Source organism: Salvelinus namaycush, unplaced genomic scaffold, assembly GCF_016432855.1.
Source record: "Salvelinus namaycush isolate Seneca unplaced genomic scaffold, SaNama_1.0 Scaffold1779, whole genome shotgun sequence".
NCBI classification, from domain to species: Eukaryota; Metazoa; Chordata; class Actinopteri; order Salmoniformes; family Salmonidae; genus Salvelinus; species Salvelinus namaycush.
Genome location: NW_024058540.1, coordinates 25,001 through 52,621, shown reverse-complemented (window position 1 = coordinate 52,621; position 27,621 = coordinate 25,001). Strand labels below are relative to the sequence as shown.

The window sequence follows — 27,621 nt, the reverse complement described above, 5'->3', positions numbered from 1 at the left end:
CCTGAATGTCTCTTCTCTCTACTTACTGTAGTGACCGGTAACCTGATGGCGCTTGATTATCAGTACCTGTATGCCTGAACATGAATTCTCTTCTCTCTATCCTTCCCTGTATTGACTCTGTACAGGAATGTCTATTATATAGGCCGATTGAAGCGGGAAACTGAATGTCTCTTACTCTCATCACTGTATTGACCCGGTAAACTGAATACTATTCTATCTCATTCCCTGTATTGACCGTAACCTGAATGTATCTGCTCTCTCCTTCCCTGTATTGCCTCGTAACCTGAATGTCTATTCTCTCTCCTTCCCTGTAGTGACTCTGGACCTGCATGTCTCTTCTCTCTCCTTCCCTGTATTGACTCTGTAGACCGGAAATGTCTCTATCTTCTCCTTCCCTGTATGACTCTGTAGATGAATGTCTCTCTCTCTCCTTCCCTGTATTGACGCTGTAACCTGAATTCTCTTCTCTCTCCTTCCCTGTATTGACCTCTGTAACCTGAATGTCTCTTCTCTCTCCTTCCTGTATTGACTCTGTAACCTGAATGTCTCTTATCTCTCCTTCCTGTATTGACTCTGTAACCTGAATGTCTCTTCTCTCTCCTTCCCTGTATTGACTCTGTAACCTGAATGTCTCTTCTCTCTCCTTCCCTGTATTGACTCTGTAACCTGAATGTCTCTTCTCTCTCCTTCCCTGTATTGACTCTGTAACCTGAATGTCTCTTCTCTCTCCTTCCCTGTATTGACTCTGTAACCTGAATGTCTCTTCTCTCTCCTTCCCTGTATTGACTCTGTAACCTGAATGTCTCTTCTCTCTCCTTCCCTGTATTGACTCTGTAACCTGAATGTCTCTTCTCTCTCCTTCCCTGTATTGACTCTGTAACCTGAATGTCTCTTCTCTCTCCTTCCCTGTATTGACTCTGTAACCTGAATGTCTCTTCTCTCTCCTTCCCTGTATTGACTCTGTAACCTGAATGTCTCTTCTCTCTCCTTCCCTGTATTGACTCTGTAACCTGAATGTCTCTTCTCTCTCCTTCCCTGTATTGACTCTGTAACCTGAATGTCTCTTCTCTCTCCTTCCCTGTATTGACTCTGTAACCTGAATGTCTCTTCTCTCTCCTTCCCTGTATTGACTCTGTAACCTGAATGTCTCTTCTCTCTCCTTCCCTGTATTGACTCTGTAACCTGAATGTCTCTTCTCTCTCCTTCCCTGTATTGACTCTGTAACCTGAATGTCTCTTCTCTCTCCTTCCCTGTATTGACTCTGTAACCTGAATGTCTCTTCTCTCTCCTTCCCTGTATTGACTCTGTAACCTGAATGTCTCTTCTCTCTCCTTCCCTGTATTGACTCTGGAGATTAATGTCTCTTCTCTCTCCTTCCCTGTATTGACTCTGTAACCTGAATGTCTCTTCTCTCTCCTTCCCTGTATTGACTCTGTAACCTGAATGTCTCTTCTCTCTCCTTCCCTGTATTGACTATGTAACCTGAATGTCTCTTCTCTCTCCTTCCCTGTATTGACTCTGTAACCTGAATGTCTCTTCTCTCTCCTTCCCTGTATTGACCCTGTAACCTGAATGTCTCTTCTCTCTCCTTCCCTGTATTGACTCTGTAACCTGAATGTCTCTTCTCTCTCCTTCCCTGTATTGACTCTGTAACCTGAATGTCTCTTCTCTCTCCTTCCCTGTATTGACTCTGTAGACCTGAATGTCTCTTCTCTCTCCTTCCCTGTATTGACCCTGTAACCTGAATGTCTCTTCTCTCTCCTTCCCTGTATTGACTCTGTAACCTGAATGTCTCTTCTCTCTCCTTCCCTGTATTGACCCTGTAACCTGAATGTCTCTTCTCTCTCCTTCCCTGTATTGACTCTGTAACCTGAATGTCTCTTCTCTCTCCTTCCCTGTATTGACCCTGTAACCTGAATGTCTCTTCTCTCTCCTTCCCTGTATTGACTCTGTAACCTGAATGTCTCTTCTCTCTCCTTCCCTGTATTGACTCTGTAACCTGAATGTCTCTTCTCTCTCCTTCCCTGTATTGACTCTGTAGATGAATGTCTCTTCTCTCTCCTTCCCTGTATTGACCCTGTAACCTGAATGTCTCTTCTCTCTCCTTCCCTGTATTGACTCTGTAACCTGAATGTCTCTTCTCTCTCCTTCCCTGTATTGACTCTGTAACCTGAATGTCTCTTCTCTCTCCTTCCCTGTATTGACCCTGTAACCTGAATGTCTCTTCTCTCTCCTTCCCTGTATTGACTCTGTAACCTGAATGTCTCTTCTCTCTCCTTCCCTGTATTGACCCTGTAACCTGAATGTCTCTTCTCTCTCCTTCCCTGTATTGACTCTGTAACCTGAATGTCTCTTCTCTCTCCTTCCCTGTATTGACTCTGTAACCTGAATGTCTCTTCTCTCTCCTTCCCTGTATTGACTCTGTAACCTGAATGTCTCTTCTCTCTCCTTCCCTGTATTGACTCTGTAACCTGAATGTCTCTTCTCTCTCCTTCCCTGTATTGACTCTGTAACCTGAATGTCTCTTCTCTCTCCTTCCCTGTATTGACTCTGTAACCTGAATGTCTCTTCTCTCTCCTTCCCTGTATTGACTCTGTAACCTGAATGTCTCTTCTCTCTCCTTCCCTGTATTGACTCTGTAACCTGAATGTCTCTTCTCTCTCCTTCCCTGTATTGACTCTGTAACCTGAATGTCTCTTCTCTCTCCTTCCCTGTATTGACTCTGTAACCTGAATGTCTCTTCTCTCTCCTTCCCTGTATTGACTCTGTAACCTGAATGTCTCTTCTCTCTCCTTCCCTGTATTGACTCTGTAACCTGAATGTCTCTTCTCTCTCCTTCCCTGTATTGACTCTGTAACCTGAATGTCTCTTCTCTCTCCTTCCCTGTATTGACTCTGTAACCTGAATGTCTCTTCTCTCTCCTTCCCTGTATTGACTCTGTAACCTGAATGTCTCTTCTCTCTCCTTCCCTGTATTGACTCTGTAACCTGAATGTCTCTTCTCTCTCCTTCCCTGTATTGACTCTGTAACCTGAATGTCTCTTCTCTCTCCTTCCCTGTATTGACTCTGTAACCTGAATGTCTCTTCTCTCTCCTTCCCTGTATTGACTCTGTAACCTGAATGTCTCTTCTCTCTCCTTCCCTGTATTGACTCTGTAACCTGAATGTCTCTTCTCTCTCCTTCCCTGTATTGACTATGTAACCTGAATGTCTCTTCTCTCTCCTTCCCTGTATTGACTCTGGAGACTTAATGTCTCTTCTCTCTCCTTCCCTGTATTGACTCTGTAACCTGAATGTCTCTTCTCTCTCCTTCCCTGTATTGACTCTGTAACCTGAATGTCTCTTCTCTCTCCTTCCCTGTATTGACTCTGGAGATTAATGTCTCTTCTCTCTCCTTCCCTGTATTGACTCTGTAACCTGAATGTCTCTTCTCTCTCCTTCCCTGTATTGACTCTGTAACCTGAATGTCTCTTCTCTCTCCTTCCCTGTATTGACTATGTAACCTGAATGTCTCTTCTCTCTCCTTCCCTGTATTGACTCTGTAACCTGAATGTCTCTTCTCTCTCCTTCCCTGTATTGACTCTGTAACCTGAATGTCTCTTCTCTCTCCTTCCCTGTATTGACTCTGTAACCTGAATGTCTCTTCTCTCTCCTTCCCTGTATTGACTCTGTAACCTGAATGTCTCTTCTCTCTCCTTCCCTGTATTGACTCTGTAACCTGAATGTCTCTTCTCTCTCCTTCCCTGTATTGACTCTGTAACCTGAATGTCTCTTCTCTCTCCTTCCCTGTATTGACTCTGTAACCTGAATGTCTCTTCTCTCTCCTTCCCTGTATTGACTCTGTAACCTGAATGTCTCTTCTCTCTCCTTCCCTGTATTGACCCTGTAACCTGAATGTCTCTTCTCTCTCCTTCCCTGTATTGACCCTGTAACCTGAATGTCTCTTCTCTCTCCTTCCCTGTATTGACTCTGTAACCTGAATGTCTCTTCTCTCTCCTTCCCTGTATTGACTCTGTAACCTGAATGTCTCTTCTCTCTCCTTCCCTGTATTGACTCTGTAACCTGAATGTCTCTTCTCTCTCCTTCCCTGTATTGACCCTGTAACCTGAATGTCTCTTCTCTCTCCTTCCCTGTATTGACTCTGTAACCTGAATGTCTCTTCTCTCTCCTTCCCTGTATTGACTCTGTAACCTGAATGTCTCTTCTCTCTCCTTCCCTGTAATGACCCTATAACCTGAATGTCTCTTCTCTCTCCTTCCCTGTATTGACTCTGTAACCTGAATGTCTCTTCTCTCTCCTTCCCTGTATTGACTCTGTAACCTGAATGTCTCTTCTCTCTCCTTCCCTGTATTGACTCTGGAGATGAATGTCTCTTCTCTCTCCTTCCCTGTATTGACTCTGTAACCTGAATGTCTCTTCTCTCTCCTTCCCTGTATTGACTCTGTAACCTGAATGTCTCTTCTCTCTCCTTCCCTGTATTGACTCTGTAACCTGAATGTCTCTTCTCTCTCCTTCCCTGTATTGACTCTGTAACCTGAATGTCTCTTCTCTCTCCTTCCCTGTATTGACTCTGTAGATGAATGTCTCTTCTCTCTCCTTCCCTGTATTGACCTGTAACCTGAATGTCTCTTCTCTCTCCTTCCCTGTATTGACTCTGTAACCTGAATGTCTCTTCTCTCTCCTTCCCTGTATTGACTCTGTAGATGAATGTCTCTTCTCTCTCCTTCCCTGTATTGACCCTGTAATCTGAATGTCTCTTCTCTCTCCTTCCCTGTATTGACTCTGTAACCTGAATGTCTCTTCTCTCTCCTTCCCTGTATTGACCCTGTAACCTGAATGTCTCTTCTCTCTCCTTCCCTGTATTGACTCTGTAACCTGAATGTCTCTTCTCTCTCCTTCCCTGTATTGACTCTGTAACCTGAATGTCTCTTCTCTCTCCTTCCCTGTATTGACTCTGTAACCTGAATGTCTCTTCTCTCTCCTTCCCTGTATTGACCCTGTAACCTGAATGTCTCTTCTCTCTCCTTCCCTGTATTGACTCTGTAACCTTAATGTCTCTTCTCTCTCCTTCCCTGTATTGACTCTGTAACCTGAATGTCTCTTCTCTCTCCTTCCCTGTATTGACTCTGTAACCTGAATGTCTCTTCTCTCTCCTTCCCTGTATTGACTCTGTAACCTGAATGTCTCTTCTCTCTCCTTCCCTGTATTGACCCTGTAACCTGAATGTCTCTTCTCTCTCCTTCCCTGTATTGACTCTGTAACCTTAATGTCTCTTCTCTCTCCTTCCCTGTATTGACTCTGTAACCTGAATGTCTCTTCTCTCTCCTTCCCTGTATTGACTCTGTAACCTGAATGTCTCTTCTCTCTCCTTCCCTGTATTGACCCTGTAACCTGAATGTCTCTTCTCTCTCCTTCCCTGTATTGACTCTGTAACCTGGATGTGTCTTCTCTCTCCTTCCCTGTATTGACTCTGTAACCTGAATGTCTCTTCTCTCTCCTTCCCTGTATTGACTCTGTAACCTGAATGTCTCTTCTCTCTCCTTCCCTGTATTGACCCTGTAACCTGAATGTCTCTTCTCTCTCCTTCCCTGTATTGACTCTGTAACCTTAATGTCTCTTCTCTCTCCTTCCCTGTATTGACTCTGTAACCTGAATGTCTCTTCTCTCTCCTTCCCTGTATTGACTCTGTAACCTGAATGTCTCTTCTCTCTCCTTCCCTGTATTGACTCTGTAACCTTAATGTCTCTTCTCTCTCCTTCCCTGTATTGACTCTGTAACCTGAATGTCTCTTCTCTCTCCTTTCCTGTATTGACTCTGTAACCTGAATGTCTCTTCTCTCTCCTTCCCTGTATTGACTCTGTAACCTGAATGTCTCTTCTCTCTCCTTCCCTGTATTGACTCTGTAGATGACAAGGAATATGATGCCTTTGTGTCCTACGTGCCCAGCTCTTCCTCTGAGGAGGCGGGGAGACGAGGAAGAGGAGGAAGAGAGGAGGCGCTGGAGGTGCTCCTGCCCAGGGTTCTGGAGGGGCAGTGGGGCTACCGCCTCTTTCTGCTGGAGAGAGACCTGCTGCCGGGCGGAGGTGAGTTCTAGTCTGCATCCCAAATGGCACCCTATTCCCTATTTAGTGTACTACTTAAAAGTAGGGTACTATATAGAGAAAGGCTGCCATTTATGGTGCATAATAGTCTGGTCCCAGACCAGTTTGTGTTGTAGAGCCAGCCGATGACCATAGGAGTTGGCTATACTTCACAAACTGATCTAGGATCAGGTTATAATTGAGCAGGCCATGTGAATAGAAACAGTCACATTACCAGAGTAGACTGTAAAACATTGCCATTGAATGTACAGTTGGCATAGAGATTGCAGCTTTCAAATGAAATGTATTTTGAAGAATGTGTGGTTCACAGAGTCACTGTTTTACTGTCAGATTTTGACAGTCTGCATAACTATCATGTCACCATGCCAAGCATGACACTTGTGTGGTGTTTGTGGTTTTGTGTTTGTGTGTGCGTTCATGTCTGGTGTGTGTGTTCTGTGCTTTAGCGTATGCAGAGGATGTGGTGTGTGCGATCCGCAGCAGCAGGCGACTGGTGTGTGTCCTGAGTCCTGACTACCTGGCCAGTACCTGTCTGTTTGAACTGGAGACAGGCATCAGAGCCTTACAACAAGACCCACACCTCAGGCTCATCCTCATCTGGACCAGCCCCAGCACCACCAGCCCCAACCCCAGTCCTAGCCCCAACCCCAGTCCTAGCCCCAGCACCACTAGCCCAACCAGCAGCAGGCCTCTATCTCTATCCCTGTCTCACACCCTGGGCCTGGTGGCTCCAGCCTCACCGCTGCCCCCACTGGTTCGGAGGGCCATCAGAGTCCTGCCTGCTCTGCACTGGACTCCCCAGGACCAGGGAAGGATGATAACTAGCTCCAACTCTGGATCACGGTTCTGGAGATCCCTCCACAAGGCCATGCCAGCCCAGAGTGGGACTGGGACAGACACATGGACACTCTTAGACAGACACACAGACACCCAGGACAGAGGGACTGTTTTGTAGCTGTTAGAAGTTCTAAATGCCTGGGCTGGGTTTCCCAAAAGCTTGAAACTAAATGGACAAAAGATTATCTCAGTGCTACTATACTTTTGGGAAGCCCAGCCTTGGGGGGGGGGTGCTCAAGTAACTTTACGCCATGTATAATTTTTTTTTTTTGGCGGGGGGGGGGGGGTTCTCCAATAACTTGACACCTTGTGTATTTTTTTAATTGTGGGGAAGGGGACGGTTCTACAGTAACTTGACACCTTGTATATTTTTTTTATTGTGGGGGAGGGGACAGTTCTCCAGTAACTTGACACCTTGTCAAGATTATCTCATATATATTTTTTTTATTGTAGGGAAGGGGACGGTTCTACAGTAACTTGACACCTTGTATATTTTTTTAATTGTGGGGGAGGGGACAGTTCTCCAGTAACTTGACACCTTGTATATATTTTTTTTTGTGTGGGGGGACAGTTCTCCAGTAACTTGACACCTTGTATATATATATATTATTTTTTTAATTGTGGGGGAGGGGACAGTTCTCCAGTAACTTGACACCTTGTATATATATTTTATTGTGGGGGAGGGGACGGTTCTCCAGTAACTTGACACCTTGTATATATATTTTATTGTGGGGGAGGGGACAGTTGTCCAGTAACTTGACACCTTGTCAAGATTATCTCATATATATTTTTTTTATTGTAGGGAAGGGGACGGTTCTACAGTAACTTGACACCTTGTATATTTTTTTAATTGTGGGGAAGGGGGCGGGTCTACAGTAACTTGACACCTTGTATATCTTTTTTTTTGTGTGGGGGGACAGTTCTCCAGTAACTTGACACCTTGTATATATATATATTATTATTTTTTGTGGGGGAGGGGACGGTTCTCCAGTAACTTGACACCTTGTATATATATTTTATTGTGGGGGAGGGGACAGTTCTCCAGTAACTTGACACCTTGTATATATATTTTTTATTGTGGGGGAGGGGACGGTTGTCCAGTAACTTGACACCTTGTATATATTTTTTTTATTGTGGGGGAGGGGACGGTTGTCCAGTAACTTGACACCTTGTATATATATTTTTTTGGGGTTGAGGGACCTGTGGTTTCATGGTTGTTGCTTCTAAGAATGTGTTCTTACCTCCTGGAACCTGGTAACGTATGTGGTTCCTGGTAAATAGCAGTCAATGCAGATCCTGGGTGTATTCTTCTTTCAGTAATTGGTCTTTTAAACCAACCAGATCAGGTTTTTTCTCCAATAACTGTGCTAAAGATCAGAATCTGTAGAGCACACCGTAGCATAAGGTTTTGGACCATAGCAAAACTTTTGGCAAACGGAAAACGTTTTGCAACAAAAACTACTTTCTATTGGACAAAATCAGGTAGGTTCTGTCCCCGTTTCTCTTGCTTCTGTTTAGTTCTGTTTACTTGATAGCTACCTACACAAATAGCTAGCTAGAACAAAGTGTTAATAAGATTAAAAAATGAATTTAAAAGATTTAAAAGCAATACAAATAAAAGTTCTCCAGTAGGCATCTACAGAGGGAGCTAAGAGCTGTTTGTTCCCTAGTTAATACACCCCAGAAGAGGTATATTATTTATTTATATTACAAACGAACTACAGTACAGAGACGGATGTAACATACTTGCATAAGCTACAGTTAAAGACAGCTGTTGACAGCGGAAGAATTAGTTTCCTTATGTGAAGGAAAAAATGCTTACGTCACGTCTTTCCATTTTGAAAGAGTATAATAGCACAGATAGAACAATGAGACAGATATTTCACCGGATGTATAAAGGTGAGGCATCCGCTTGTTCTGCTCACTACGACTCATTCATTCCCCTTTTGAAACGACAGGCTGTGGTCTATCTTGGTTTAGTTATAACAATCTTTGATAATACTGTCCTCCGCTCCTCTTCTTATACCCAGTAACATCAAGACTGTCATTGAGGCTTTACATTATTTATGCATATGAAGAATGTATGTGCATTGTGGTTCAATTGCATTTTTTGCATAAATATCATTAAAAAATACATTTAATTTTGGAATTGAATGTAAGTTTATTGTCCTAATATGAATATTTCTACATGTCAACCTCAGGCACGGGAGAAATGGTTCCTGTCTGTGATCACTCTGTGAAGGCATGACAGACAGTGCATACATGAGGGAAAGGCCAGGGTTGAAAACCCTGTTAGGACAGTTAAAAAGTAGTGATATATCCTAGATGAGTCAGAAACTATTATTAAGTTGTCTTGAAGTTCCCTTTCCCAAAACGTGTCCTCATTGCTCTTAACTACACCCACTCCAGTCCGCTATATAACACACGCACACACACACACACACGTTTAAAACAAAACAAAAAATATGCTTGATAGCACGAATGTCTCACCATCATTACATAGCAGTATGTACATTGTTTTTACACCGTCGTCAACAGTCAAAGGAAGAGAAAAAGCACACTCAATCAAGGTGACAACATTCCACACAGAAGTAAACACGGTGTGCAGTTTGACTGTTGTCATTAGCAACCCAGTAAGGCCGAGCCCCACTGGTCCTACTGTGACTAATAACCAATGAGGTGGAGCCCTATTGGTCAGTGTCCGTCTGAGACTTGAGCTTCCTCTCCCAGAGCTTCTGGTGGTCGGAGAATCCCTGCTTCCCCTTGTTGAAGGAGTTGGGGCCTGCTGACGTGGGCGTCTCCCTGTGGTGAACATAGAGAGTTATGTGTGCTAGTGGACCTAAAGGTTCTTGAAACCCCTGCGGTCAGAACTGGTGCGTTGACCAAAATGAAAACATCACATTGCTTAGTCGTAGGTCCACGCTCAAATGACCCATGCAAACACGTGGTCATCACGCCTGGTTCAAATACACCCAAAATTGTAACCTATTCCCTATATAGTGCCCTACTTTTGGCCAGAGCTCTCTCCAAAGTGGTCAATATTAGTTAACTAATAGGCAATAGGATGCCATTTCAGAGACGCACACTAGGTAGAATACTTGACAAGGATCTAGGAATAGGTACATTACATTTAAATGATTTATGAATAGAGTATTATGTCAGAAAACCTGGAATTTCAGATCAAATTTGCGAGATATTGTAAACACATTTTGAGATAATTCAACCGTTGTGCTTCTTACCTGCCAATGTTCTTCATCCTCATCTTGGCTTCTGCAGGCATCTCCTCTTCACTCTGTCAGAGCAGGAAACAGCTGTTAGTACAGCTCTGTGCTTAGAGCACAGCCACTAGCATTGATGTTTCACAGCATATGACAGTTTGTTTGCACAACCTACTAATCTATTGGGATATCGTGTGGTGTGTGTGTGTATGAAGGCGTCCGCATGCTTCCCAGCCAAAACAGTTTGTGCATATATTGTGATGCCATTTTGTGACATTTTTGTTTGTTTTGGATTTCGGTGAAGGGTTCTTCAGGTGTGCAGGTGCACAACATTTTTTTCTAGAGGCAAGCCGAAGTTCGGAGCGGAAGTGTACGCCCCTTCGTCTCTGATTGGTCAACAGTAGGGATTCTTCTGTAAAGTCTTTGTCATTCAATGAGAGAACTTTTCTTTGAAAAATATTGCAAGAAACATCTTAGATGTAAACTTACGACTAAGATCTCCTCAGCAAAAACGTCTAAACTAATTACATTTCTTGAGTTCTTTTTTTTATTTATTCTGACTATTTTGAGGAAGCGTATACTGGCTACGGTGTCTCAAAATGGACAAACAGTACTATTGCAGCTTTTTTCTCATTTTTCCAGCAACGTTCTTTTAAGGGAGTATGCAAGCACACTCGTTGGGTTCGGCTAGCCAGGTTTGGCGCCAGCCGAAATGAAGCATGCTGACGCCTTAACTCACATCATCAGAGTCGACATTGAAAACCGAGGCCAGAGCTGGTTTCTTGGCAGGTACAGGTACAGGCTCTTTGGGTTTCTAAAATGGAGAGATACACACGTCTGTCAACCACACACACTGAGATAGATGTCACTCACACACACACTAACCCCCCCCTAATGGTACTCACACTAGCACCCAGCTTGATGGAGATGGGCGCAGGCTTCTTTATAGGCTGGCTGATCAGACCAAACCCTATCTTGGAGACTTTGGGGGCTGGGGGTACCGGGTGGCTCGAGGTGGACTCCTTCCCCGGGCCAGGGCTGACCTCCTGGGCCGAGCGTTTCCCCCCTCCTCCAGTGCTGGAAGAGACAGTCTTAGTTTTCACACTGGCTTCCTTCTCCTCCGGTCCTGCTGGAGGCGAAACAACTTACCAAGGTGAGCAACTGTTGCCTGGGAAACCAAGGATGAGCTACTGTTACCTGGGAGTGGTTGCCGAGTTACCGGTAGGTGGGTGAACCCATAGAGATCCTATTAAAGGAATTCCTAATTCTATGGGTTCACCTGTTTGGAAGTTGGTGTGCTAAAGGACCTCCCACTACTGTCGCGGTTATGCTCGGTCTTTAGGTCATAAACCTAGCTAGTTATTTTAACACTATTGCAATTTGACACATAGCATATGTGCATGCATAGCCTATAGTTTATTTCATATCATGTTACAGATTTGTAACGTTCAACGCACGTTGCATCCTATGCATTTATCTGTCTTAGGTAGCTAAATGTGTCTTCTTGTGAAACTGGCTGCATGCCAAGTGAAGCCCATATTAGTTGTGTTTACCGAAAAAAGTATTTGAAAAACAATCGTAAACATTGCTCCATCATACATAAACAGCTGCAATGGCTAACCTAGCGATCTCGTGTAAAGCTAGCTAGCTAATAAAACCAGCTAGCTATCTAGTTACATCGGAAGCCTGCTAACGTTACATCAATGGCTGCTATCTAGCTAGCTGAATGGGGACAGGCCGAAGCTCCGTTCACAAGCGGACACGATGAGCATGGGAATATTGTATTAGTTACAGGTGGTCGATGTAACGTTATACTTCTAGTCTTATTTCGACAAGACAGCGATACATTGCCCCTAAAGATGTACTAGTATCACCTCCATCATCGGAGAGCCGCTTGCTGCTGTGCTTGTTGTAGTCCGCCATAACATCGGTGACGATGGAAGAAGCGAACGGGCTGGGATTTCTCTAACGATATGGTATAGAACAGCGCCACCTGACGTTCTGGAATAGGAATTGTCTGAACACAACAAGAACCAAAAACGAATTTACTCCCAATGATTCATACCAAAATCATCAAAGAATAATATACCAATTTATTATCTTTATCAGATACTTTATGTGTGTATTTGTCTCTCTTTGTCTATGAGTATTTTTGTGGTTCATGCATTAATCGATAGGTGGCGGTGTGTAACGATTTACAAATCTACCTTTCGAAGCGTCGAAGAAGAACTGCCGTCGTTTTGAAATACGTCATTAACAGTCGCCAGTGCCACTCGTGTTGTCAAAATGAAATGTTTACAATGAGAATTATCATAATTGTTTTACGTGTATTTAAACACCAAAAATCGTTTTAGTTAGTCGGTGAGATGTCGGGGTTCAGCTCAGAGCTCATTGACTACCTGGAGGGAAGGATTTCATTCGAGGACTTTGAAATACGGAGAGAGGAAAGAAAAGCTAAATTGAAGGTAAGTGGGACATCCACTCTGCATGCTGTATTAACGTTGAAAAGATCAAGCTTGTGTACAAGTTTTGGAGCTCGCAATGATATAATATGTGCTACTGGAACGCCTTTCACAAATGCCTGTGTTGAAAGCAGCTCATCTCGGATCTCTTCTCTCAGGTATCGAACAAAGGACGTTTAGAGGAAGATGAAGAGATTGGACCAGATGACACTCTCCCCAGCACTTCCCACGGCCGCAGTCCGAGAAAATGTTCCAAAAAACGGCCCGCAGGTGTGTGTCTCCACTTGTTCAGTCATGTGTGACTGCTTGGGTTCGGAACACGGATCTTCTGCTTCCCACAATCGTATATTAGCCCGCTGAGCTAAAGCCTAGGCACTCTTCATGTCTTCTTACGCAATTCCAGTCAAGTCATTGCTTTATGCCAACTATCCACCTCTTCTGTCCTTGCCAGCGGATCCTGAGGAAGGTGTCAGCCCCTCTGTCCAGGAGGCCTTTGCCTCGATGATGGGGGAAGGAACAGAGACTGAACAGACTGAGGAAGAGGAGGAGGAGGAGGATGAAGACAACGATGACGATTATGAAGAAGAGGAGGAGGAAGAGGAGGATTCAGAGGAGGAGAGGAAGGTTGAAGTTAAAGGAGATGAGGAAGTCCCCTCAGCTGGGGATGTCTTTGCTCTGGAAATGGAGCTTAACCGAGAGAACAAGAAGATGATGAAGGTGAAAATGAGATAAAGGGCGGTCGTCATTCTAACAGGGTTCACAAGACTGTTAGCCCTCTGAGCCTTGACATTAGATCAGGGAGCTAACGCAATGTTAGCCATAGTTTGACGATAGAGGTGTTGTGTATGCGATACTAGTTGAATTATGGCTAGTCTCAGGCAAAGTTAGTCTAGTCACCATTTGAGCCTGGTTCACTGAACCACCTCTGTTACACTTGGTCATGCTGCAGTGTTTGTTGACATGGGACTATTGATGGTGATTGTGTACTGTTCAGGAGAGACGTAACCGCAGCAAGCTGCCCCGGGCCCTAAGGGGCCTCATGGGAGAAGCCAACATCCGTTACGCCCGCGGAGACAAGGAGGACGCCGTCCTGATGTGTATGGAGATCATCAGACAGGGTAGGTAGTGTTCAGGACAGAGGAGATCATCAGACAGGATGGGTAGTGTTCCAGGACAGAGGAGATCATCAGACAGGATGGGTAGTGTTCCAGGACAGAGGAGCTCATCAGACAGGATGGGTAGTGTTCCAGGACAGAGGAGATCATCAGACAGGATGGGTAGTATTCCAGGACAGAGGAGGAACAGACTAAGGAAGAGACAGGGCATTTCTTTGTCACTAGACACTGCTGTAGTAGACATCTCAATTCACAAAAGTCATTGTAAAGACTTATGTTGCATTCAGGACATGCTGTAACTAGGAAACTGAAAACTCTGAGAAAGATGATATTTGAATTTCCCACTTGGAAAGTATCAGAATCATCCAATAGGTAGCTCTACCCAAATAGCTTATGTTAATTTTAACTGGAAGGTTCAGAGTTTCCGACTTGTCATGAATGCAGCATTACTGACTGATCTGAATTCATCAAAGTTGTCTTTAAAAATATATATATTAACCAGGAAGTGTCAATGAGGCAGGCCTTCCTGTTAAACGCTGACTAAAATTGAATCCCACCTAACCCTTCTATTCACCGTTCTCCCACCAGCCCCCCTGGCCTACGAGCCCTTCTCCACCCTGGCTATGATCTATGAAGACCAGGGGGACATGGAGAAGTCTCTACAGTTTGGCCTGATCGCTGCCCATCTCAACCCCAGCGACTGTGAGGAGTGGGTCAAGCTGGCCGACATGTCTCTGGAGCAGGACAACATCAGGCAGGCCATCATCTGCTACACCAAAGGTGAGGTGACCCCTGACCTCTAACCCCGGCCCTCTGACCGCTGACCTCAAACTGCTAAAATATGTTATTTATTTGATTGATTTACTGCTAGTTACTGCTAGTTGATACTGATGGCCAACTAATGTTGTCTCCGGCTTGAGCTACTCATTTTAATTATCTAAGAATTTCAATCAATCAATGGCAACCTCACTGAAATAACTGTCTCCTAACACATTTCTCTATCCCTGTTTCTTCGTCTGTCTGTCTGTCTGTCTGTCTGTCTGTCTGTCTGTCTGTCTGTCTGTCTGTGTCTCCCTCCCTCTCTCTCAGCCATTAAGTATGACCCCAGTAATGTGCGCTACCTATGGGAACGTTGCAGCCTGTATGAGCAGGTGGGGGAACACAAGCAGTCCATGGACGGGTACCGCCGTATCCTCAACCTACTGCCCCCTAGTGACGGAGAGCACTTCATGCAGCTGTCACGAGACATGGCCAAGTGAGGCTAGTCCGCCATGCACGTGTACACAGATACACACACAACCAGATACTGTACAAACTCATTCACACCTGTATAGACACAGACAATACACACAAGCAACAGGGGTGTTAGGTTCAGTGTGTAACGGTGATGTGTGTTAGGTTCAGTGTGTAACGGTGATGTGTGTTAGGTTCAGTGTGTAACGGTGATGTGTGTTAGGTTCAGTGTGTAACGGTGATGTGTGTTAGGTTCAGTGTGTAACGGTGATGTGTGTTAGGTTCAGTGTGTAACGGTGATGTGTGTTAGGTTCAGTGTGTAACGGTGATGTGTGTTAGGTTCAGTGTGTAACGGTGATGTGTGTTCGGTGATGTGTGTTAGGTTCAGTGTGTAACGGTGATGTGTGTTAGGTTCAGTGTGTAACGGTGATGTGTGTTCGGTGATGTGTGTAACGGTGATGTGTGTAACGGTGATGTGTGTTAGGTTCAGTGTGTAACGGTGATGTGTGTTAGGTTCAGTGTGTAACGGTGATGTGTGTTCGGTGATGTGTGTTCGGTGATGTGTGTTAGGTGATGTGTGTTAGGTGATGTGTGTTCGGTGATGTGTGTTAGGTTCAGTGTGTAACGGTGATGTGTGTTAGGTTCAGTGTGTAACGGTGATGTGTGTTAGGTTCAGTGTGTAACGGTGATGTGTGTTAGGTTCAGTGTGTAGCGGTGATGTGTGTTAGGTTCAGTGTGTAACGGTGATGTGTGTAACGGTGATGTGTGTAACGGTGATGTGTGTAACGGTGATGTGTGTAACGGTGATGTGTGTTAGGTTCAGTGTGTAACGGTGATGTGTGTTACGGTTCAGTGTGTAACGGTGATGTGTGTAACGGTGATGTGTGTTAGGTTCAGTGTGTAACGGTGATGTGTGTAACGGTGATGTGTGTTAGGTTCAGTGTGTAACGGTGATGTGTGTTAGGTTCAGTGTGTAACGGTGATGTGTGTTAGGTTCTGTGTGTAGCGGTGATGTGTGTTAGGTTCAGTGTGTAGCGGTGATGTGTGTAACGGTTCAGTGTGTAACGGTTCAGTGTGTAACGGTGATGTGTGTTAGGTTCAGTGTGTAACGGTGATGTGTGTTAGGTTCAGTGTGTAACGGTGATGTGTGTTCGGTGATGTGTGTTAGGTTCAGTGTGTAGCGGTGATGTGTGTTAGGTTCAGTGTGTAACGGTGATGTGTGTTAGGTGATGTGTGTAACGGTGATGTGTGTAACGGTGATGTGTGTAACGGTGATGTGTGTAACGGTGATGTGTGTAACGGTGATGTGTGTTAGGTTCAGTGTGTAACGGTGATGTGTGTAACGGTGATGTGTGTTCGGTGATGTGTGTTAGGTTCAGTGTGTAACGGTGATGTGTGTAACGGTTCAGTGTGTAGCGGTGATGTGTGTAACGGTTCAGTGTGTAACGGTGATGTGTGTTAGGTTCAGTGTGTAACGGTGATGTGTGTTCGGTGATGTGTGTTAGGTTCAGTGTGTAACGGTGATGTGTGTTAGGTTCAGTGTGTAACGGTGATGTGTGTTAGGTTCAGTGTGTAACGGTGATGTGTGTTAGGTTCAGTGTGTAACGGTGATGTGTGTAACGGTGATGTGTGTAAGGTGATGTGTGTAACGGTGATGTGTGTAACGGTGATGTGTGTTAGGTTCAGTGTGTAACGGTGATGTGTGTAACGGTGATGTGTGTAACGGTGATGTGTGTAACGGTGATGTGTGTAACGGTGATGTGTGTTAGGTTCTGTGTGTAGCGGTGATGTGTGTAACGGTTCAGTGTGTAACGGTTCAGTGTGTAGCGGTGATGTGTGTAACGGTTCAGTGTGTAACGGTGATGTGTGTTCGGTGATGTGTGTTAGGTTCAGTGTGTAACGGTGATGTGTGTTAGGTTCAGTGTGTAACGGTGATGTGTGTAACGGTGATGTGTGTTAGGTTCAGTGTGTAACGGTGATGTGTGTAACGGTGATGTGTGTTAGGTTCAGTGTGTAACGGTGATGTGTGTTCGGTGATGTGTTAGGTTCAGTGTGTAACGGTGATGTGTGTTAGGTTCAGTGTGTAACGGTGATGTGTGTTAGGTTCAGTGTGTAACGGTGATGTGTGTTAGGTTCAGTGTGTAACGGTGATGTGTGTAACGGTGATGTGTGTAACGGTGATGTGTGTAGCGGTGATGTGTGTTAGGTTCAGTGTGTAACGGTGATGTGTGTTCGGTGATGTGTGTAACGGTGATGTGTGTTAGGTTCAGTGTGTAACGGTGATGTGTGTTAGGTTCAGTGTGTAGCGGTGATGTGTGTTAGGTTCAGTGTGTAACGGTGATGTGTGTTAGGTTCAGTGTGTAGCGGTGATGTGTGTTAGGTTCAGTGTGTAACGGTGATGTGTGTTAGGTTCAGTGTGTAACGGTGATGTGTGTTAGGTTCAGTGTGTAACGGTGATGTGTGTTCGGTTCAGTGTGTAACGGTGATGTGTGTAACGGTGATGTGTGTAACGGTGATGTGTGTTAGGTGATGTGTGTTAGGTTCAGTGTGTAACGGTGATGTGTGTAACGGTGATGTGTGTTAGGTTCAGTGTGTAACGGTGATGTGTGTTAGGTTCAGTGTGTAACTGTGATGTGTGTAACGGTGATGTGGGTTAGGTTCAGTGTGTAACGGTGATGTGTGTAACGGTGATGTGTGTTAGGTTCAGTGTGTAACGGTGATGTGTGTAACGGTGATGTGTGTTAGGTTCAGTGTGTAACGGTGATGTGTGTTAGGTTCAGTGTGTAACGGTGATGTGTGTTAGGTTCAGTGTGTAACGGTGATGTGTGTTCAGTTCAGTGTGTAACGGTGATGTGTGTTAGGTTCAGTGTGTAACGGTGATGTGTGTTAGGTTCAGTGTGTTAGGTGATGTGTGTTAGGTTCAGTGTGTAACGGTGATGTGTGTAACGGTGATGTGTGTAACGGTGATGTGTGTTAGGTTCAGTGTGTAACGGTGATGTGTGTTAGGTTCAGTGTGTAACGGTGATGTGTGTAACGGTGATGTGTAACGGTTCAGTGTGTAACGGTGATGTGTGTAACGGTGATGTGTGTTAGGTTCAGTGTGTAACGGTGATGTGTGTTAGGTTCAGTGTGTAACGGTGATGTGTGTTAGGTGCAGTGTGTAACGGTGATGTGTGTAACGGTGATGTGTAACGGTTCAGTGTGTAACGGTGATGTGTGTAACGGTGATGTGTGTTAGGTTCAGTGTGTAACGGTGATGTGTGTTAGGTTCAGTGTGTAACGGTGATGTGTGTTAGGTTCAGTGTGTAACGGTGATGTGTGTAACGGTGATGTGTGTTAGGTTCAGTGTGTAACGGTGATGTGTGTAACGGTGATGTGTGTTAGGTTCAGTGTGTAACGGTGATGTGTGTTAGGTTCAGTGTGTAACGGTGATGTGTGTAACGGTGATGTGTGTTAGGTTCAGTGTGTTAGGTTCAGTGTGTAACGGTGATGTGTGTTAGGTTCAGTGTGTAACGGTGATGTGTGTTAGGTTCAGTGTGTAACGGTGATGTGTGTTAGGTTCAGTGTGTAACGGTGATGTGTGTTAGGTTCAGTGTGTAACGGTGATGTGTGTAACGGTGATGTGTGTTAGGTTCAGTGTGTAACGGTGATGTGTGTTAGGTTCAGTGTGTAACGGTGATGTGTGTTAGGTTCAGTGTGTAACGGTGATGTGTGTGTTCTCTCTCCAGAAGCTACTATGAGAGTAGTGACCTGCCGTCAGCCATGGGGGTGATGGAGGAGGCCCTGAGGAGACACCCAGAGCTGGTGACAGACGAGAGCATCAACATGGCTGCTGAGCTCTACATCGCCAACCACCAACACGGCAAGGCTCTTCAGGTGTGTGTGTGTGTGTGTGTGTGTGTGTGTGTGTGTGTGTGTGTGTGTGTGTGTGTGTGTGTGTGTGTGTGTGTGTGTGTGTGTGTGTGTGTGTGTGTGTGTGTGTGAGTGAGTGACACCAGTGTTTTCCCTCCTCAGGTTCTAGTCCAGTTCTGCGGGATCGTCCTGGAGAGAGGAGAACTTAAGCCAGACCTTGCAGAGGAGGAGAACCCAGAGGAGCAGGAGAAGATGGAATCAGAGGAGGAGCAGAAGAAGATGGAAGCAGAGGAGGAGAACCCAGAGGAGGAACAGGAGAAGATGGAATCAGAGGAGCAGAAGAAGATGGAAGCAGAGGAGAACCCAGAGGAGGAGCAGAAGAAGATGGAAGCAGAGGAGGAGAACCCAGAGGAGGAGCAGAAGAAGATGGAAGCAGAGGAGGAGAACCCAGAGAAAGAAAAGGAGATGAAAACAGCGACAACAGAGGAGCCTGGAGGTCTGTCCTACTGTCCTACTGTCTGGATCTAGGACTTCATTATGAAGTCTGTCCTACTGTCTGGATCTAGGACTTCATTATGAAGTCTGTCCTACTGTCTGGATCTAGGACTTCATTATGAAGTCTGTCCTACTGTCCTACTGTCTGGATCTAGGACTTCATTATGAAGTCTGTCCTACTGTCTGGATCTAGGACTTCATTATGAAGTCTGTCCTACTGTCTGGATCTAGGACTTCATTATGAAGTCTGTCCTACTGTCTGGATCTAGGACTTCATTATGAAGTCTGTCCTACTGTCTGGATCTAGGACTTCATTATGAAGTCTGTCCTACTGTCTGGATCTAGGACTTCATTATGAAGTCTGTCCTACTGTCCTACTGTCTGGATCTAGGACTTCATTATGAAGTCTGTCCTACTGTCCTACTGTCTGGATCTAGGACTTCATTATGAAGTCTGTCCTACTGTCCTACTGTCTGGATCTAGGACTTCATTATGAAGTCTGTCCTACTGTCTGGATCTAGGACTTCATTATGAAGTCTGTCCTACTGTCCTACTGTCTGGATCTAGGACTTCATTATGAAGTCTGTCCTACTGTCTGGATCTAGGACTTCATTATGAAGTCTGTCCTACTGTCCTACTGTCCTACTGTCTGGATCTAGGACTTCATTATAAAGTCTGTCCTACTGTCTGGATCTAGGACTTCATTATGAAGTCTGTCCTACTGTCCTACTGTCCTACTGTCTGGATCTAGGACTTCATTATGAAGTCTGTCCTACTGTCTGGATCTAGGACTTCATTATGAAGTCTGTCCTACTGTCCTACTGTCCTACTGTCTGGATCTAGGACTTCATTATGAAGTCTGTCCTACTGTCTGGATCTAGGACTTCATTATGAAGTCTGTCCTACTGTCTGGATCTAGGACTTCATTATGAAGTCTGTCCTACTGTCCTACTGTCTGGATCTAGGACTTCATTATGAAGTATGTCCTACTGTCCTACTGTCTGGATCTAGGACTTCATTATGAAGTCTGTCCTACTGTCTGGATCTAGGACTTCATTATGAAGTCTGTCCTACTGTCTGGATCTAGGACTTCATTATGAAGTCTGTCCTACTGTCCTACTGTCCTACTGTCTGGATCTAGGACTTCATTATGAAGTCTGTCCTACTGTCTGGATCTAGGACTTCATTATGAAGTCTGTCCTACTGTCCTACTGTCCTACTGTCCTACTGTCTGGATCTAGGACTTCATTATGAAGTCTGTCCTACTGTCCTACTGTCTGGATCTAGGACTTCATTATGAAGTCTGTCCTACTGCCCTACTGTCTGGATCTAGGACTTCATTATGAAGTCTGTCCTACTGTCTGGATCTAGGACTTCATTATGAAGTCTGTCCTACTGTCCTACTGTCTGGATCTAGGACTTCATTATGAAGTCTGTCCTACTGTCCTACTGTCTGGATCTAGGACTTCATTATGAAGTCTGTCCTACTATCTGGATCTAGGACTTCATTATGAAGTCTGTCCTACTGTCTGGATCTAGGACTTCATTATGAAGTCTGTCCTACTGTCTGGATCTAGGACTTCATTATGAAGTCTGTCCTACTGTCTGGATCTAGGACTTCATTATGAAGTCTGTCCTACTGTCTGGATCTAGGACTTCATTATGAAGTGTTGGTTTTGATAAGTTGTCAGTGTGGAGAGCCAGTAACATTTCTATGCAGAACTCTCTTATGCCTCTCTCTTCCTCACCCTCTCTCTGTTCCCTCCTCCCCTCTCTCTCCCCCCCTCACCTCTCTCTCTCCCTCCTCCCCTCTCTCGCTCTCTCCCTCCTCCCCTCTCTCTCTCTCCCTCCTCCCCTCTCTCTCTCTCCCTCCTCCCCTCTCTCTCTCTCCCTCCTCCCCTCTCTCTCTCTCCCTCCTCCCCTCTCTCTCTCCCTCCTCCCCTCTCTCGCTCTCTCCCTCCTCCCCTCTCTCTCTCCCTCCTCACCTCTCTCTCTCTCTCTCCCTCCTCACCTCTCTCGCTCTCTCTCTCCTCCCCTCTCTCGCTCTCTCTCTCCTCCCCTCTCTCTCGCTCTCTCCCTCCTCCCCTCTCTCTCGCTCTCTCCCTCCTCCCCTCTCTCGCTCTCTCTCTCCTCCCCTCTCTCGCTCTCTCTCTCCTCCCCTCTCTCCCTCTCTCTCTCCTCCCCTCTCTCGCTCTCTCTCTCCTCCCCTCTCTCGCTCTCTCTCTCCTCCCCTCTCTCGCTCTCTCTCTCCTCCCCTCTCTCGCTCTCTCTCTCCTCCCCTCTCTCGCTCTCTCCCTCCCCTCTCTCGCTCCCTCCCCTCTCTCGCTCGCTCCCTCCCCTCTCTCGCTCTCTCCCTCCTCACCTCTCTCTCTCCTCCCCTCTCTCTCGCTCTCTCCCTCCTCCCCTCTCTCTCGCTCTCTCCCTCCTCCCCTCTCTCTCGCTCTCTCCCTCCTCTACCTCTCTCGCTCTCTCCCTCCTCCCCTCTCTCTCTCTCTCCCTCCTCCCCTCTCTCTCCATATCTCTCCCTCTCCAGGGGAGGTTAGACAGGTGGTAGTTCCAGACCATGTACCAGTGGACATCAGAGTGAAACTCATGGTCTGTCTGATCCACCAGCATGTTTACAGACCTCTGGATGTGAGTACCACACAACGTATCTATCTGCTTTGGGAACACATAGACTCCTACCAAATATCACACCTTATAATCTTTGTGTTTCTGAATGTATAAATGGACATTCCATCATCCTCTCTACCCCCCAGTCCATGTTGACGTCTCTGATGGAGCAGAGCCCAGAGGAGCTGGGGGATCTGTACCTGGACGTGGCTGAGGCCTTCCTGGACGAGGGAGAGTACAACTCAGCCCTGCCTCTCCTCTCTGCCCTGGTCTGCTCTGAGAGATACAACCTGGCTGTTGTCTGGCTCCGACACGCTGGTAGACACACACACACGCACACACACACACACACACACACACACACACACACACACACACACACACACACACTCACACACACACACACACACACACAGTCAACTGTCTCAAACTGGCTGTTATTTTGTCCGGATCATTATGAGATGATAATAATGCATAAAAGGGGCCTCCTGACAGGTCTTATAATGCATTATAACAGCATCATAGTAATGCATTATAACGGCATCGTCGTAACGCGTTAGAACTCTGTCGTCGTAACGCGTTAGAACTCTGTCGTCGTAACGCGTTAGAACTCTCGTCGTAACGCGTTAGAACTCTCGTCGTAACGCGTTAGAACTCTCGTCGTAACGCGTTAGAACTCTCGTCGTACCCCGTTACAACTCTGTCGTCGTACCGCGTTACAACTCTGTCGTCGTACCCCGTTACAACTCTGTCGTCGTACCCCGTTACAACTCTGTCGTCGTACCCCGTTACAACTCTGTCGTCGTACCCCGTTACAACTCTGTCGTCGTAACGCGTTAGAACTCTGTCGTCGTAACGCGTTAGAACTCTGTCGTCGTAACGCGTTAGATCTCTGTCGTCGTAACGCGTTAGATCTCTGTCGTCGTAACGCGTTAGATCTCTGTCGTCGTAACGCGTTACACTCTGTCGTCGTACCGCGTTACACTCTGTCGTCGTACCGCGTTACAACTCTGTCGTCGTACCCCGTTACAACTCTGTCGTCGTACCGCGTTACAACTCTGTCGTCGTACCCCGTTACAACTCTGTCGTCGTACCGCGTTACAACTCTGTCGTCGTACCGCGTTACAACTCTGTCGTCGTACCGCGTTACAACTCTGTCGTCGTACCCCGTTACAACTCTGTCGTCGTACCCCGTTACAACTCTGTCGTCGTACCGCGTTACAACTCTGTCGTCGTACCGCGTTACAACTCTGTCGTCGTACCGCGTTACAACTCTGTCGTCGTACCCCGTTACAACTCTGTCGTCGTAACGCGTTAGAACTCTCGTCGTAACGCGTTAGAACTCTCGTCGTAACGCGTTAGAACTCTCGTCGTAACGCGTTAGAACTCTCGTCGTAACGCGTTAGAACTCTCGTCGTACCCCGTTACAACTCTGTCGTCGTACCCCGTTACAACTCTGTCGTCGTACCCCGTTACAACTCTGTCGTCGTACCCCGTTACAACTCTGTCGTCGTACCGCGTTACAACTCTGTCGTCGTACCCCGTTACAACTCTGTCGTCGTACCGCGTTACAACTCTGTCGTCGTACCCCGTTACAACTCTGTCGTCGTACCCCGTTACAACTCTGTCGTCGTACCGCGTTACAACTCCGTCATCTCAACAGTTCCTAACGTGTTAATTGAAAGGTAATGTGTGTCTCCAGAGTGTCTGAAGGCGCTGGGCCACATGGAGGTAGCAGTGACGAGTTACAACAAGGTAGTACAGATGGCTCCTCTTCACCTGGAGGCCAGGCTGTGTCTGTCTACTCTGCAGCAGCAGCTGGGTCGACCTCTCTGTGCCCTCAAGGCCCTGGAGCCCATGTACGACCCAGACACACTGGCACAGGACGCCTCCGCAGCACAGCAGGCAGGTGGAGGGGGAGGAGGGAGGGGAGGGTGTCAGGGTGTGTGTACTGATTATCCCCGTGTGTGTGTGTGGTCCAGGAGTTGAAGCTGCTGCTGCACCGCTCTACTCTGCTGCGTTCCCAAGGCCGACTGGATGACTACCTGGATACCATGCTGACCATGCTGGCTATGCTGCTGAAGGTAGGCTTCTCTCACACACACACACACACACACACACACACACACACACACACACACACACACACACACACTGATGTTGTTCCTACTGTGTTGTCATTCAGGTGGCTATGACGCGGGCACAGGTGTGTGTCAGAGCCAGCATGTGGTCGGGGGTCAGACACCTGCGTCTGGTCAAGGTGTCTAAGGACCTGGTGTCAGACATCGGTGACCAGGAGGCAGCCTACCAGGACATCAGTGGTAAGACTCCTCTGATGGATCCCATGTTACAGATGTACTGAGAGATTACAGACACTACCAGGACATCAGTGGTAAGACTCCTCTGATAGATCACATGTTACAGATGTACTGAGAGATTACAGACACTACCAGGACATCAGTGGTAAGACTCCTCTGATGGATCACATGTTACAGATGTACTGAGAGATTACAGACCCTACCAGGACATCAGTGGTAAGACTCCTCTGATGGATCACATGTTACAGATGTACTGAGAGATTACAGACCCTACCAGGACATCAGTGGTAAGACTCCTCTGATAGATCACATGTTACAGATGTACTGAGAGATTACAGACCCTACCAGGACATCAGTGGTAAGACTCCTCTGATGGATCACATGTTACAGATGTACTGAGAGATTACAGACCCTACCAGGACATCAGTGGTAAGACTCCTCTGATGGATCACATGTTACAGATGTACTGAGAGATTACAGACACTACCAGGACATCAGTGGTAAGACTCCTCTGATGGATCACATGTTACAGATGTACTGAGAGATTACAGACACTACCAGGACATCAGTGGTAAGACTCCTCTGATGGATCACATGTTACAGATGTACTGAGAGATTACAGACCCTACCAGGACATCAGTGGTAAGACTCCTCTGATGGATCACATGTTACAGATGTACTGAGAGATTACAGACACTACCAGGACATCAGTGGTAAGACTCCTCTGATGGATCACATGTTACAGATGTACTGAGAGATTACAGACACTACCAGGACATCAGTGGTAAGACTCCTCTGATGGATCACATGTTACAGATGTACTGAGAGATTACAGACCGAAAAAGAGAAACGATTAAGCGATGTTCTCCCTCCCTCCCCCTCCCTCCCTCCCTCTCCTCCCTCTCCCTCTCCTCCCTCCCTCCCTCCCTCTCTCTCCCTCCCTCCCTCCCTCCCTCCCCAGGTAAGACCAGTGTGTTGTCCCGGGAGGACTGGTGGTTACTGTTGGTGAGGTGTGTGTGTACGCTGTGTGAGATGAAGCGTTTTAAAGAGGCAGAGCTGCTGGTGGATTCTTCTCTGGAGTTCTACTCCTTCTATGACGTCAAGGTAAAGAGGAACCAGCTGGCCTTCTGGCACTTTCTCTTCCTGTCGTTAAAATGAAGACATTGTTCATTATAAAGAAAATGTATTGTAAAAATGACTCATTTATTGTTCTATCTTTCTAAATGTATTGTTAGCACTTTGTTGGTTAAATCTACATGACAGTGATGTGTTGTTTAGGTGAAGAGGAAAGAGCTGGAGTTCTTTGGTCTGTCGGCTGCTTTCCTGGACCATAACTACCGCAAGGCCTACGATTACATCAGGTCAGACTGGCTGTCCTACTGGCTGTTCCTACTGACTGACTGTCCTACTGACTGTCCTGCTGACTGACTGTCCTGCTGACTGACTGTCCTGCTGACTGGCTGTCCTACTGGCTGGCTGTCCTACTGGCTGTCCTACTGACTGGCTGTCCTACTGACTGTCCTGCTGACTGACTGTCCTGCTGACTGACTGTCCTGCTGACTGACTGTCCTACTGGCTGGCTGTCCTACTGGCTGGCTGTCCTACTGGCTGGCTGTCCTGCTGACTGGCTGTCCTGCTGACTGGCTGTCCTGCTGACTGGCTGTCCTACTGACTGGCTGTCCTACTGACTGGCTGTCCTGCTGACTGGCTGTCCTGCTGACTGGCTGTCCTACTGGCTGTCCTGCTGACTGGCTGTCCTACTGACTGGCTGTCCTACTGACTGTCCTGCTGACTGGCTGTCCTACTGGCTGTCCTGCTGGCTGTCCTGCTGACTGGCTGTCCTGCTGACTGGCTGTCCTACTGACTGGCTGTCCTACTGACTGGCTGTCCTACTGGCTGACTGACTGTCCTACTGACTGGCTGTCCTACTGACTGACTGTCCTACTGACTGGCTGTCCTACTGACTGGCTGTCCTGCTGACTGGCTGTCCTACTGACTGGCTGTCCTACTGACTGACTGTCCTACTGGCTGACTGACTGTCCTGCTGACTGGCTGTCCTGCTGACTGACTTTGCCTACTGACTGGCTGTCCTGCTGACTGACTGGCTGTCCTGCTGACTGGCTGTCCTGCTGACTGGCTGTCCTGCTGGCTGGCTGTCCTGCTGACTGGCTGTCCTGCTGACTGGCTGTCCTACTGGCTGGCTGTCCGTACTACTGGCTGGCTGTCCGTCCTACTGGCTGGCTGTCCGTACTACTGGCTGGCTGTCCGTACTACTGGCTGGCTGTCCGTACTACTGGCTGGCTGTCCGTACTACTGGCTGGCTGTCCGTACTACTGGCTGGCTGTCCGTACTACTGACTGGCTGTCCGTACTACTGACTGGCTGTCCGTACTACTGACTGGCTGTCCGTACTACTGACTGGCTGTCCGTACTACTGACTGGCTGTCCGTACTACTGACTCGCTGTCCGTAACTACTGACTGGCTGTCCGTACTGCTGACTGGCAGTCCGTACTACTGACTGGCTGTCCTTACTACTGACTGGCTGTCCGTACTACTGACTGGCTGTCCGTACTGCTGACTGGCTGTCCGTACTGCTGACTGGCTGTCCGTACTACTGGCTGGCTGTCCGTACTACTGGCTGGCTGTCCGTACTACTGGCTGGCTGTCCGTACTGCTGACTGGCTGTCCGTACTGCTGACTGGCTGTCCGTACTGCTGACTGGCTGTCCGTACTGCTGGCTGGCTGTCCGTACTGCTGGCTGGCTGTCCGTACTGCTGGCTGGCTGTCCGTACTGCTGGCTGGCTGTCCGTACTGCTGGCTGGCTGTCCGTACTGCTGGCTGGCTGTCCGTACTGCTGGCTGGCTGTCCGTACTGCTGGCTGGCTGTCCGTACTGCTGGCTGGCTGTCCGTACTGCTGACTGGCTGTCCGTACTGCTGACTGGCTGTCCGTACTGCTGACTGGCTGTCCGTACTGCTGACTGGCTGTCCGTACTGCTGACTGGCTGTCCGTACTGCTGACTGGCTGTCCGTACTGCTGACTGGCTGTCCGTACTGCTGACTGGCTGTCCGTACTGCTGACTGGCTGTCCGTACTGCTGACTGGCTGTCCTACTGACTCCAGAAACATCTAGAGAGAAACAGCTTCCTCCTTGTCATATACACTCCATGTGTGTTAGATCAGGAGGTGCACCAGGGCTTATTTTGAGTGTGTGTGGGGACCATATTGACCTCTAACCTCCATCTGTTTGTAGGCTGACGCTGATGGAGAAGCAGGAGTGGCCCATGCTGTGGAATGTATTCAACCAGGTGATCCTTCACACACACACACACACACACACACACACACACACACACACACACACACACCAGCTCACTCATT

General features: G+C 47.0%; 2 protein-coding genes across 3 annotated transcripts in view; one reads left to right on the top strand and one right to left on the bottom strand.

The window, feature by feature from the left end:
- Nucleotides 1-9,059: 9,059 nt before the first annotated feature.
- Nucleotides 9,060-12,113, bottom strand: LOC120037619 (PEST proteolytic signal-containing nuclear protein-like). Of its 2 annotated transcripts, none has more exons than XM_038983614.1 (5): nt 12,030-12,113; nt 11,061-11,284; nt 10,895-10,969; nt 10,177-10,229; nt 9,060-9,739 (listed from the first exon to the last, which is right to left on the bottom strand). In XM_038983614.1, exons 1-5 carry the CDS (start codon nt 12,076-12,078, stop codon nt 9,625-9,627), a joined length of 516 nt encoding a protein of 171 aa, XP_038839542.1. In that variant the 5' UTR covers nt 12,079-12,113; the 3' UTR covers nt 9,060-9,624. The 2 variants fall into 2 exon arrangements, with proteins under 2 accessions (XP_038839542.1, XP_038839543.1); XM_038983615.1 differs by having other exon boundaries at nt 11,061-11,281; nt 12,030-12,100.
- Nucleotides 12,114-12,414: 301 nt separating this feature from the next.
- LOC120037620 (general transcription factor 3C polypeptide 3-like) overlaps nt 12,415-27,621 on the top strand; it is a 23,394-nt gene continuing 8,187 nt past the window's right edge. The window contains exons 1-16 of the mRNA XM_038983617.1: nt 12,415-12,620; nt 12,776-12,887; nt 13,069-13,334; nt 13,612-13,735; nt 14,321-14,512; nt 14,822-14,987; nt 18,694-18,841; nt 18,980-19,313; nt 21,846-21,946; nt 22,072-22,243; nt 23,628-23,830; nt 23,908-24,009; nt 24,111-24,246; nt 25,205-25,347; nt 25,522-25,604; nt 27,494-27,548. Coding sequence (XP_038839545.1) covers nt 12,522-12,620; nt 12,776-12,887; nt 13,069-13,334; nt 13,612-13,735; nt 14,321-14,512; nt 14,822-14,987; nt 18,694-18,841; nt 18,980-19,313; nt 21,846-21,946; nt 22,072-22,243; nt 23,628-23,830; nt 23,908-24,009; nt 24,111-24,246; nt 25,205-25,347; nt 25,522-25,604; nt 27,494-27,548 — 2,436 coding nt within the window. The 5' untranslated portion in view covers nt 12,415-12,521. The remainder of the gene's footprint in view (nt 12,621-12,775; nt 12,888-13,068; nt 13,335-13,611; nt 13,736-14,320; nt 14,513-14,821; nt 14,988-18,693; nt 18,842-18,979; nt 19,314-21,845; nt 21,947-22,071; nt 22,244-23,627; nt 23,831-23,907; nt 24,010-24,110; nt 24,247-25,204; nt 25,348-25,521; nt 25,605-27,493; nt 27,549-27,621) is intronic.